The sequence below is a fragment of the Macrotis lagotis genome, chromosome 3 (genome assembly GCF_037893015.1).
Source record: "Macrotis lagotis isolate mMagLag1 chromosome 3, bilby.v1.9.chrom.fasta, whole genome shotgun sequence".
NCBI lineage: Eukaryota > Metazoa > Chordata > Mammalia > Peramelemorphia > Peramelidae > Macrotis > Macrotis lagotis.
The window spans coordinates 114,046,336-114,060,054 of record NC_133660.1 but is presented as its reverse complement, the minus strand read 5'-3'; the positions used below and the strand labels follow the sequence as shown (position 1 = coordinate 114,060,054).

The 13,719-nt window shown below is 35.6% G+C and overlaps 1 protein-coding gene across 3 annotated transcripts in view; it reads left to right on the top strand.

The window, feature by feature from the left end:
* Window positions 1-13,719, top strand: part of TMEM131L (transmembrane 131 like) — a 160,527-nt gene that overhangs the window by 116,630 nt on the left and 30,178 nt on the right. For 2 of the 3 annotated variants that reach the window (XM_074229106.1, XM_074229104.1), the window contains exons 21-25: window positions 1,166-1,308; window positions 3,863-4,049; window positions 6,813-6,998; window positions 9,418-9,567; window positions 10,138-10,763. In XM_074229106.1, coding sequence (XP_074085207.1) covers window positions 1,166-1,308; window positions 3,863-4,049; window positions 6,813-6,998; window positions 9,418-9,567; window positions 10,138-10,763 — 1,292 coding nt within the window. The remainder of the gene's footprint in view (window positions 1-1,165; window positions 1,309-3,862; window positions 4,050-6,812; window positions 6,999-9,417; window positions 9,568-10,137; window positions 10,764-13,719) is intronic. The other variant, XM_074229105.1, reaches the window with a different exon arrangement.

The following is a 13,719-nucleotide window of genomic DNA, read 5'->3' as shown; positions in this document are numbered from 1 at the left end:
GACATAAATTGTATTTAATTGCATTTTATTTGGTTTGAAATGTATAGGCAGTATGTTTTAATAATTTTAAGATTTTTTATTTCCATTTTTAAAAATTTAATTTTGTTAAGTTTTATTTTTTAATAAACAAAAATCTATTCTTACCACCTATTCCCTTCTTAGGGAAAAAAGAGAGGAAAAATGAACAAACCCTTGTAACAAATAGCATAGACAAGTAAAAACACATTCCTGCTTTGGACATAGCATGATATTGAGCAGTGGCTTGAAGTATTAGGCTTTAGAGTCAAGTCCTGGCTTTGTAAATCACTGGTTGTATCAATTTGAATGGTTGACTTCCCTTTGGGTTTTGTCTTTGCATCTTTATAATGATGGAGCTAAATTAGATGATATCTTTAAAGTGCCTTAAAAGTCTACGGTCCAATGGGTTCATGACTTTATGGTTGAGTTTTGTGTCAAAATATTTTAAAAATGTATTACTTAGAGGGGTGGTTAGGTGGCGCAGTGGATAGAGTCAGGAGTACCTGAGTTCAAATGCAGCCTCAGACACTTAATAATTACCTAGCTGTGTGGCTTTGGGCAAGTTACTTAACCCCATTTGCCTTGCAAAAAAAAAAAAAACAACCTAAAAAGAATAAAATCTATTACTTCAATTATTGTAAATAAATATTATTGGGTGAGGCAGTATGCCAAAAAGCTGTGTCTAGAATAAGAACTTCTGGGCTCCAAGACCACTTTTTAGATAAGTATGAGTATGAATATGTATATATGTCTGTGTACATGTGTATATGTGTATGTACATATAATATTATTTGTAGTATATACACACACCTAAACATATGTTTGTGTGTGTGTGTATACATACATATATATATATATATATATATATGTATGTATGCATTTATTTTTCTATCATCTATCTAAAAAAATAATATAACCATGGAAAAGTTGTTTAATGTCTTTGGAACTCAAAGGGATCTGAGTCACAGCCATATAAAATCAAGTGTTTTTTTTAATGTATTGATATGATAATAATAATGTAATTAACTTACCAGAGCCCTTTAAGCATAGGATGTACCTTTATTTGGTGTTTTAGAAATAGTTTTATGAATTAGTTTTCTTGGTCAGAAATTAAAAACTTTCCATCTGTTATTCTTCCTCTCTAAAGAAATAACTTGACCATTTTTGACATGATCACTGTGGAAGGGTTTGGAGCAAGAGAGTTACTGAAAGTTGGTGGAAGGCTTCCTGGTACAGGAGGATCCCTTAGGTTTAAGGTGCCTGAATCCACTCTCATGGACTGCAGACGGCGTGAGTATTAAGAATTCCTACCCTTGCTATTAATAATTAATTTAAGAATGTGGCCATAAACAGGTATAATCTGAACTCTTTTATCTCCAGAGAAGATTGTGATGAAGACAATTATGGCTTGCAGAAATAAATAAATTTATTCTCTGTTAAATATTTGGGATCGTGTTTACAGCATCATGGTGAAAGAGAAAATTAATTGGACTTTACCAGTTACTTATGGGAAATGAGACTAAAAAATGACAGAAAAGATCCAACACACATTTAGAAGTTTTTTGATAGACTTTTTTTAGGGTTTAAGATGCTAACCATATCTGATTTTAAGACCTATTTTATATGGACCTAAAAAGACTTTATTAAACTCTCATTTTTAAATTAGCATTTTAAAATGAATGAAAATGTGGATTTGTGGGAATTACTTGAATTAAAATGCATGTCATATAATTTGGATTTAGCAGTAGGGACTACTCATTGGTGGGAAATTTGAAAATTTAAAGGTAGATATGCTTTTTGTTAAAGATCCATATTTCTCTGTAATATCTCATAAAATATGCAACACTTAACTTTTCTCCATTTACCAACTAAAAGATAACTTATTTTTATTTCAATGAATTAATCATCATGAGTCTGTTTGACCCTTATAATGGGTTAATTTCATAAATTGTAACTTCTCCAGATCCTTTGCTAATAAGCTATTCGACATACTTTCCCAGACAGGAGACAAACAAGCCGAGTCTGGGGCCCTGCCTCATTAGCAATGACTTCCCTTCCTAATCTTGCCAGTTGGAGCCAGCTCCCCAGTTTCTTTATATCTGCTTTTAGCTTGGCTCTCTCAAGATACAGAGAACAAGTACTGACTGATTCTAGGGGCTGGACTTGAATGGACAAGTTCTGGCAGTCTAAGACTGGTTTATGGGAATAGACAGAAGGGAGATAATTCATTTGTTATAGACACAGAGGTCCATGGTTTGTATATGGTTTGAAGGACTGTACAGTTCTTCAAATATTCCCAGCAAAGAAACTAATAGGTAACTTGCTTTACTTCCCCAGCCCCTAGATATAAAATATTAATGGAACTAAGCTGTAAGACTCAATTTAAACCTTAATCATTATTGGTCTTGTTATAGGTTCTTGGCTTAAGATGATGATTAGGATCTTTATCCAATATGTAGTAGATAGTATTGGACTTGGTTCAGAAAAGTCCTTGATTCAAACTAGCTCTTAATATAGTGTCCTGGCACCATAGGTGCTTTTGAACACTTAATGTTCAAGTCATTTAACCTCCTTTATCAAATATTTTAAAATCTAGTAGTAAAATATTTTGATGTCAGGATTTTTGTTTAATAAAACCTTTCTTGGCCTATTTCTTTATCATAGCATATTGCTCATATTTATAAAATGTGAAGCTATTGTGCTTAGTGACTGCTGAGGTCCCTTCTCACTTTGAATCTATGATCCTATGAATTTTTGCACTGTGAGATTTCTACCTGTCCTATCCATTCTCATATTCTCTGTTTTAATTTGTTTTTCTCAGTTTCTTCCCTGAATTGCCCCTGCACAAGAAAATTATTTCATTAGACACACCCTGATCTGACTAATGTTTTCAACATGTGTGGTGTGGGGAGCTTGGGCCCAGCATGTTAATGAAGTAGCAGAGAAAAAATAACTATCCATAAAATAAATTAAGCATCTACTGTGAGCCAACCACCATCTAAAGTTTAGTTGCAGATGGAAAAAGAAAGTAGTCTTGCCCTCATGGAGATTATAATCTAATGGAGGAGACAACATGAAAACAAAACTATATATAGGATAAATAAGTAATAATAGCAAAAAAGAAATTAGAATTAAGAGGAATGAGGGAAAGCTCCCTGTTCCTTCCTTTTCAACCTTTCTGTTACATGTTACATATTGTAGTCAAAATTAGTTTACATGTATAATCTCTAGACTATATTCCATTATTGTAATATACTCATGTCTTGAACTCTGTCCCTCAGAATTTTAATTTTCTTTAAAAGCTCAGTTTAGATGCTACCACTTCCATCAATTGAGACTTCAATGATCCTCTTCCTCCCTTCTAACCTTCTCCCACATCCTCTGGTTTTTGGTGTTCTCCATTCCCTCCCCTCCCCTCCCCTCCCCTCCCCTCCCCTCCCCTCCCCTCCCCTCCCCTCCCCTCCCCTCCCCAGGCAGTGCCCAAGGCCACGCGGCTAGGTAATTATTAAATGTCTGAGGCCAGATTTGAACTCAGGTACTCCTGAGTCCAGGGCCAGTGCTCTACCCACTGTACCACCTAGCTCCCCTGATGTTCTCTTTTCCCTCAGATTACCTCACATTTGCTAATTTATGACTTTATCACTGTTTTACACATTATAGAGCCATATTGAGAAGAGCCTCAAATGTATGATTCCTTGTGATAAGTAGAGTGTTGGGGTTATTCTGATGATTGTAGAAATTAAACTGGAACTATTCTTTGTCCAGTTCATGCTGCTTGAATTTGATTTTGTAATCAGTGATGTTCAATTACTTCCTTTTCCAAATGTTATTTTGTTTTCCCTAGAATTAAAGGACAGCAAGCAAATCTTATCTATTACCAAAAACTTCAAGGTTGAGAATGTTGGTCTTCTTACCACAACAATTTCCTCAATGAAGATCAATGGCTATAATTGCCAAGGCTATGGGTTTGAAGTGCTTGGCTGCCGAGAGTTTTCCCTGGATCCAAACTCATCCCGAGAGATCAGCATTGTGTAAGCTTGGGAATGTAGCAGCATTTCTCTATATGTGAACTAAGAACTTTGCCGTTTACATTTATTTAAATAGGGGGGAAAAATCTGTGTATGGTATATCAAAATATTTGGATATTTGGATCAAGGATCAAGGAACTTTTTAAAAAAAGTCATAGCATATTCTTGTGTAGTGTTTTGGGTAAGATATGTATGACTAGGTGTGTTGGATTTGAGCATATTGAAAAAAAATCAAATATCTCTTTTTTTTCTTTTGATTTCATAATGAAACCTGGTCCTTTTTTCCCCCTTGTTGCTTATGGATGTCTTTTTTTTTTAAGTTTTTTTTTTTAAAGGCAATGGGGTTAGGTGGCTTGCCCAAGGCTACACAACTAGGTAATTATTAAGTGTCTGAGGCTGGATTTGAACTCAGATCCTCCTGACTCCAGGGCTGGTGCTCTATCCACTGTGCCACTTAGCTGCTTCTTTATGGATATCTTAATTTATTTTCTGCCCCTCATGTATAGTTCTTTGCTGCTTGAGGAAGACTCTGGTTTGCTATTTATTCCACTTTCTAATAACTTCTGTAAATAAGTCATAGCACCTGGGAGTGAGCATTTTTGCAATTCACTCAGCAGTAATCACTAGTTGTATAAACTGAAGATAAAATTTTTTTTAAGTTAAAAATGTAGGCAGGAGAATTCTCCTTATTGAGTAGAAATCCTTCAAATGGATGCTGACTATTTCCATCAAAATACAGTATGTCATTTTGAAGTGGGTTTTATGAGACTAGTGGCTCTTTGTTATTGTTTTGCTTATTTTAAAAAATCTGGCTACTTTTGTGTTTCTTGAATTTCTCATCCCTAAAATTCAAGGTGGGATAGGAAAGGGAGGAAATCAACTATCAGTTCAGAAAAAATGCTAATCCAGATTCCTTTTTTTTAAAGTAATAGAATCCCCTTATTATCAAAACCCTTTATAACTAAATCATATCCTGAATTTTCTGCATTTGCAGCTAATCTGAAGTCTGTAAATTGTTTTTGCCCATTACTTAAGTGAAGTGTAGGATCAGACTGATCCTATAAACTTTTGAAGTTTAGGATTTTTAGATGGTATTTATTAGGGATAGGTTGGAGACAGACAGTAGTTGAAATGTGTATGTATTTGTATTCACATATATATATATCACTTTGAAGCTGTATCATCTCATTGAAAATTTCATATATCTCTATAAGGTTGGTACTCTTTGATTTATTATTTCTGCTAGAAATAATAGAAACTGCTAGAAACTGAGTGTTAGGAGAAGTTAAATCATTTTTTTTTCATGCTCACCTGGCTAGAAAGTGTCTGCAGTTGAATTCAAACCCAAATCTTTCCTAATTGCACTGTCTACATACTTTTCATTACATTACATTTTCCTGTTCTACCCCCTCCTACTCTAATTCACTTGTTTCTGGCCCTTGTTTAGAATATAGGTTTAGGATTCTAGAATATAGAATTCAGAAATAGAATAGACCTTAGAAGATCTCTAGTCCAATCCATTCATTTTACAAATGAAAAAAATTGAGCCAATTTAGCATTTTGTAGATTAAGTTATATTTAAGTATCTCCTTAGTCAGGCATTTACATTTCTGAGTTTTTTTTATTAATTGGGACAGTCTTGTTTCTCTTATTAAAGGGATTTAAAACACTAGGGCAAAGGTTTTCCTGAGTTCACGATTTTAGGATATAAAGCTGGAGTTTGGAGGGAGCTTAGAGAGCATTTAATAACATTATCATTATAGAGAGGAAACAGACTGAGAAAGGTTAAGTGATTCAGTCAGGACTACATGCATTGAAAATCTTCCTACTGAATGTAGAAAACCGACTTCTAGGAGAAAGGAACATTAGGAGGCATGCTCTTTTCTCACAATAGTTTCTGCTTCCTATGACAAGAATAGACAAAACACTCAAGTTAGCTGAAATTATTAGAACTCTCCAGGAATTGTTGGGGTGTCATGGCCCCTTGGTTACCAACCACCCTCTATGGATGTGTAACTAACTATGCATATCATCTTCCCTGCTTGTACCTCTTCTCCCACTTGCCTAGGCCCTTCTTTCCCAAGAATCCTAAGTATACATTTCTAGTAAATCTGGTGTTTTAATTTTAGTGATTTTTTTCCCCCCCATAAAACAGATACACTCCCCTATCTTTTAATTCTTGGGGGACGGCTAGGTGGCGCAGTGGAGCCAGGAGTACCTAGGTTCAAATCTGCTCTCAGACACTTAGTAATTACCTAGCCGTGTGGCCTTGGGCAAGCCACTTAACCCCATTGCCTTGCAAAAACCTAAAAAAACCCAAACAAAAACAAACAAAAAAAACCCTCAATCTTTCATCCTTGAGTTATCTTTTTCTTTTTAGCATCGACACTGATATTTCTAACACAGAAATTTCATTTTAGGATGGGGAGAGGCACACTTTCTTTATTAATGATGCATTCTACTGTATAGGACTGCTAGCTGAAAATGCAATAGAACAGTCTAGAATGCTTTAAGTATATAACCTTAAAAAAAGACAAGGAAATTGAGGCCACAAGATCATTTGTTCCTAAAATTTGGGATAGTATATTATTTTTTTTTCCATATAGTCTTAGGTCTTTTTTGTGTCCTGGGTCCCTTTATGGACCCCTTCTCAGAATAATGTTTTTAAATGCATAATAAAATATAAAAGATTGCAAAGAAGATCAGTTCCCCAGATTAGGAACCCCTCTCCTAGCTAATGACCTAGAAGATTCTTTTTGTTGACAGGTTTACTCCTGACTTCACTTCTTCATGGGTCATTCGGGAGCTGACTTTAGTCACTGCTGCGGACCTTGAATTCCATTTCACGCTCAATGTCACTCTTCCCCATCACTTGTTACCCTTATGTGCTGATGTTGTACCAGGACCCAGCTGGGAAGAATCTTTCTGGAAACTCACTGTTCTCTTTGTCAGGTAAACTCTTGGTTTTCCATGTCCTTAAACTTCCTCCGAACCCCCTTCTGAGGGAATAGAAATTGTCTGGAGAGTACCTTGAGAGCACAAGAACATAAGGTGTCCTAGGGTAATGAGTAATTAGAGGCCATACAGTCGACTAGTTTGTATTGCTTTGAGCCCGGTGCCATACTGGTGGGTAAACTAGCAATTTAAAGATGGTAATAACCTCTAATCGTCAGTTTTCTTTTTTTTGTTATGAGGACTTTGCACAATAATGAGGGCTTAGTGAACCATGTTTATTGGTGATGAGCCAATCTAATTGAACTAAATATTATATTACTTCAGTGCATTAGGAATTTAATACTTATTTAATCCATTTATCTGTTTGCTGCCTTCATTCTCGTAGTCACATCTCAACATCTCACTTTCTTAAACCATTCTTCCCCTCTCTCTACTAAATTCCCTTTTTAAAAATAATTATCAGGTGGTATTTATGTGTGATGCTTAGCACCTGACTGACTTCCCTTCCTAATCTCTTAATGTAATGAATCTCTGAGGGATTTTTACCTTCTTTCTCTATATATCCTTCCTTGGTAATTTCATCTACTCTTCTGGGGTTAGCCATTGTCTTTTATATGCTTGCTTGTTCCAAAATATATCTGTAACTTTGATCTTTCCTCAACTCCAGACTTGGATTTCTAACTTCTGGTTATATAGCTCTATCTCAGTGTTTCATTAGCACTTTTCACCTGACATATCTGAAACTTAAATACCAAATCTTTTTTTGTTTTTTGCAAGGCAGTGGGGTTAAGTGGCTTGCCCAAGGCCACACAGCTAAGTAATTATTAAGTGTCTTGAGGTCGGATTTGAACTCAGGTACTCCTGACTCCAGGGCTGGTTCTCTATGCACTGTGCCACCTAGCACCCCTAAAAACCAAATCTTCCTTCTGATCTTACTGTCATCCTTAATAATCAAAATATGATACTATTTTTGACTTTTTCCTTTAGTTTTCCTTCTCCCCACTTTATGAATTACTTACATATAAGCATAGGATCATAAAATTTACATTTGATAGGACCTCAGAAATCTATTTGTCTGTCCTCATATTATTGTCTTTTCCTCTTCTAGCATTTTGGTATAGGCTTTTATTACTGACTTGGAGTGGTCTCTTTGTTCTCTTTACTGTTCCATCTACTTATCTTTCCATTGATTCAGCTGGTTTTTAAAATGTCTATAGGTTAGTCCTCTGCACGAATCTATTTGTCATTCTTCTACTTTGAACCCTTCAATTAGCTCCTTGTTGCTTACCAAATGAAGTCCAATTACTTAGCTTGACATCTTAACAAATATTTTTTATCATGACCTGGACAACACAAATTTGATCATTTCCTTATTGGAATCATTTTTTTTTCTTCTGTATGACAGTTGATAGGCTCTATTGTCCTCCCTCCCTCCCTCTCCTGATTTTCACTGTATTGGTTTATCTTAGCTTGATCTTTAAGGTCCTCTTGGTACATATCTACCTACCTCTTCTGTGTGGTGTAAACCCACATGAAACAATTGTCATTTCTTAAGCCTCTGGGATTCCCCCCCCCCCCCCCCCCCCCCCCGCCCCGTGTCTTTGTCTTACAAAGCTCCTCTGTATTTGAACTATCCTTGTCTTCCTTTCTGCCTTTTGCAAATCCTGCCTCTCCTTCAGAAGCCTGGCCCCACTGCCATTCCCAGGTCCCTTTTCTGATTTGTTCTTGTCTCCTTCCACATTGTAAATGATCTTTTCTTCCTCTGTTCTCACATCTTACCTTGTAACTCTTAAAGAGAAAAGGAAGTTGATGATTTTTCATTTTTTTCACCTTTTTCTGATGTTCCAATCTAAATTTAGCAAGACTGGTTCTCAGATAATACTAGTCCCATATAGAAAGTTTTCACCTTGGGTTAGTATCTGCTATAACTTGTTAAATTGATATTACTTGATAGAACCAGGTTTATTTCCACCTTCCAATGAGGAATTGAACTTCTCCCTTCTAGGATAGTATACCTAATAGTTATTGTGTGGTATCACATATTTATGTATATTCATGCTTTCCATATGTTCTCTGTTTTATTTGTTAATTCTTCATGTTATAATCAATCTTAATTAATCCCAAACCCAAACATGATGAGTAATTCCTGCCAAATGAATAAGGCTAAGGTTTTTGCTCTTATTATATTTTTTCCCAGAGAAATAACACCTATATCTTAGATTTATTTTTAATTTTAGAGACTTGAGCAACTATTTTGGAATATATTTTAGCATGTTCAATTTCTTAAGTTATAGAAATTTCACTAAATCTTGATATTTAGGCTAGTGTTTAAATACTGCTTTCCCATCATAGAGAAAACTTTGCTTTTATTGTCTTACAGCCATGTAATTATATAGCCTATTGCTTTTTTCCTCAGCTTGTCCCTGTTGGGTGTGATCTTAATAGCCTTCCACCAGGCACAGTACATTCTAATGGAGTTCATGAAATCCAGACAGAGACACAATCCTATTTCATCTTCACAACAGAATAGCAGTCCAGTTGATGTAATCAATCCTGAATCCTACAAGTAAGAATGATTGTGGTTATACATATATATATATATTTTTTTTCCATCCCAGAAATTATTCTTTGTGGCATATGCTCAAAAAGCTTTGCATTTTGAAGTTAATATAAATTTTTTTGTTGGCAAACTTCCCTTGCTGACACATAAGTGGTTGGGTTCATTCCTTTGTTGTAATCAGGTGTCTGTTAATAGAAAGGCACCATTTCTGTTTGTTCTTCTATGGGCAGAAAAGAGCAGTAGTTCGTTGCAAATGAAGTGGGTAAAGCAGAAATCCTTTAGGATTTAGACGTTAGAACGCTTGGTTTGAATTTCTAATCCTTTGTTGAGATGTATGTCTTTGGACAAGTCACCGTCACCAGCTTTTTAACATTCCATTTCCTCACCTGGAAAATAGGAATAATAATGTCTGTTACCTTACTGAGTTGTACTTTGCAAAACTTAAAGTAACTTGTTCTTATTACTTAAATGATACAAATAGCACCAATTAAAAATTTCTAGTTAAAAAAAACCAAGCTTTTAGAAAATTTTTGTGGTTTGTTTTTTGAAGCAACATGTTTTTCTTCTTCAATTCAGAAGCAGTTGCAAGACATTCCTGGATTCCTACGGCCCTTCTGATAAAGGCAGAGGGAAGGGCTTCCTTTCAGTCAGCACTCCCACCAACAGGATCCAAAATGCCACCAAAAGAAGTCCTGCCACATATACCCACACTCAAAAAAAGCATAAGTGTTCTGTGTACTACAGCAAACAGAAAGCCAGCCCTGTGGGGGCCTCTAACGCTGGTTCAAATCCCGATGACAAGCAGAGTTCGATGCCTGGAAGCTCAGCATCTGCCCCAAAAGAGGACCCTGGTCCTGAAGCTGTCAGTGAGAACTGGATTAACCTAAAGTATTCTAATGGCCTAAATATGAACCTGCAAAAGAATTTAACCCTCCCAGGAAGCTTTCTGAATAAAGAGGAAAATACCCTGAAAAATAATCTAATTGTGAAAAATCCTTCTTTAGAATGTAATATGAAGGAGGAAGTACAAAGATGTATGTTTCCTAAGGAAACTGAACTTAAAACTTCAGAGACTGTATCTGAGCTCACAGAAAGGGAGCTCTGTCCTCTGAAGACCTCAAAGAAGCCACCTGAAAATCACTTCCCCAAAAACTCACCTCACCACCAGTCAGACTTGCAAGAAATTTCCAGGAAAAATAATGGTAATCTTTCCATTCTCGTGGTAATGAGCTTCCTATAATATCTGACCCAGATCTGTTTGTAATAAGAGTCTGTTTATGTGTATTTATTTTGGTTTGGGTTATGGCACTCGATTTTTAAAAGAATTTTTTTTTTTACACAGAAAGTTGTAGCCAAGATATGACTATTTAGAACAAGTTTCCTAAGATGGAAAGTTTGAAGCACTTTATGCTAAGAAAAAGTAAATTTTGCTGTCTATTTTAGACATGAAATCTTTATTTGTCTCACATTTGATAGGGATCTGAAATTAATAATATGATTTTTTTTCAATAGAGGGGAAGTGACCACTCCTTTTTCTTTAAATTTATCTCCTGGATCAGGTTTGCAAATAGATTTTTTTTAAATAAGGAAATTCAGAAAATTTCTTTCTTGCTCACTTAAATCTTGCTCACTTAAATTATACAGCACCACTACCATGTCCCTACTGTCTATTGTCTTCTGTTCTCAGTGTTACTTAATTAAGAGAATACATTTGCTTACATTTGATGTTTTTAGAATTTCCCCCATAGACAGACTCTAAAACAAACAGACTTGTGATACCAAGACAGCCGAACTTAAAAAAAAAAAATCTCTCTACTCTAATTTCCATTTGGCCCTGAATTGATTTCTTTTAGGTTTTGAACGCCACAGTCAGTACATACTTTGAACTATTTTGAAATGAAAATATTTCTCGGTACATTGAAGTCCAATTTCTAGCAGTTTTATAAAGCAGGAAAAAAAATAGCAACCTATAGATTTTTCTGTAGCAAGTCAGTACATTAATTGGAAATCAAAAGTTTTGTAGTTTTGTTCTGTGGTTTGGAAAGAGGTGCAAACATATTGTGGATAAAATTAATTGACATTGAGTGATTTTCTTAGAGCAAAAGTCCAGGTCTCTGATGGGGATTTCAAGCATCCTTGAATAGGGCCTGTTAGTACTAGTTGTGTCTAAGAGGGAGACTTTTGGGATGCTGAGACCTCCATTTCGTCAGTGCATGTGTATCCCCACCTGTGAGTACACCACTGATGCCCTTAGTTCCAACCTGTTTGCACTGTTTCCCTTGGCAGCAGTGGGCATGCTTGAAGTGGATTCATAGCTGCAATGTTGACACTGTACACTTGTGTCTTCTCCACCTGTCTGTGTAAGTATGCCCTCTGGAATTATGTTTTTAAAAATTTTATTATTTTTTTCCAAAATCCTAAAATAAAATCAGGTTGCCTTGCCTGTGGACTTTGGGGGTGGTGGGATAAGGCTGTGTTTTTCAGATAGAAACAATCAGATAGGGTCCATACTGCAGAAGAGGCTATGTACAAGAGGTTCTGAAATTCTTAAACTGTTGCAAAAATAAGATAATGATTTGTTCTGAGTAAACCAGAACAAATCAGATCAAACTAATCTCATCTACTGTTTTTGGGGTGGGGGATAGGAGTGTTGTTAGCTTGGTTATTGGATAGCATCTCTTTGCTCTGTAAACTTAATCTATTCTGAATTTCAGCAGCTCCAATAAGTCTCTTGAAATTATTGTCCATAATACAGAGACGTATGTATTGACTGGAAGTATATAAATTTTTAGTGGAATGAATCCCTAATTGTGCAGATGGAATTTTATTTAATTGATTTCTATTAATTCAGAGAGAGAATATTTTTAGTCCTCTGATCCATAACTCAAATAGGCCTTCTCATGTGATTTGCGTTGCTGGAGAGGATGGGGAAACAGTATTTAAACATGTCTGTGAAAAAGACCTAGCCATGTTAGTGACCTGCAAGCTTAGTGTGACCTGGCTGCAAAAAAAAAGGTAATGGGAATGGAAAAGCAATTATTAAGCACCTATGGTGTGTACCAAGTACTTTGAAAACATTATTTCATCTCATTTGACATTAATAGATGCTTGTTGATCAGAATGAAGAAGGAGATAGTCCCACTGTACTGCATAGTCTTCAGTCTAGTTGGTGTGCTGTTTGTCATTTTTGTTATGTTCCATTTAAAGATATGCTCACAAGCTAGTGTCTGCTTGAGACTATTAAAGGACCTACAGAAGAGATGATGGGGTTGGGGAGGTAGAATGCCATTCCTTAAGTATTTAATGAGCTGTTAGGTAGGAAAGGGAAGAACTAGGTAGGAGCAGTAGAAAGAAATGTACTGGGAGGCATTTTTGAGTTGGTAAAAGAAAGAACTTTGCAGTGATCAAAGCTGTCCAGAAATGAACCTTACCAGGGGATGACATCCCCATCGGTGGCAGTGCCAAAGGAGAGAAGAGTTAGGGGTGTCAGAGAGAGCATATCTGCATCAGGTAGGGCATTACACCAGAACCCCCCCATGCTCTTTTCATGTCTGCATCTAGTAGTTGATTTTCACTCCTTGACCTCTCAGCCAGTGTGCCCTTCAAGGAGGTAGGAGTTGAAGTTAGATATCCTTAGGGAATGCTTAACACTTGACTAACTTGGAATATTTCCTCAATTTTGGTATCATAAGAAGGAAAATGCTATGCTTTATCTCTCTCTGTATATATCTCTATGGTGCCTTATAGAGATGTTAAATTCCAGAACACACATAAATAAGTAAATGAAAAAACACATTTTTAAAAAAAATACACACATGGATTTATAACACATGTAATTATAACATACATATAAGTTAAAGTAGTTTTGAAATAAAGTAAGACTTAAAATTAGAATGGGACATATGCTTCATATATATGTGTTTATATATGCATATTTGCATATTTGTGTGTATGTTTTATATTACAATACTATAGTATATATTAGATTATATAATTCAGATATATAAATATCTATATATGTGTTTATGTATATCTGTATGTATCTATTTCCACCCATCTATTTTGTTCAAATCTGTAATTTTATTAGGGTGGAGAACTCCCACAGTAGAAGCCCCCTTCTCTCCCCATTATGCTTCTGATAGAAGAGAGGGAAAGAAA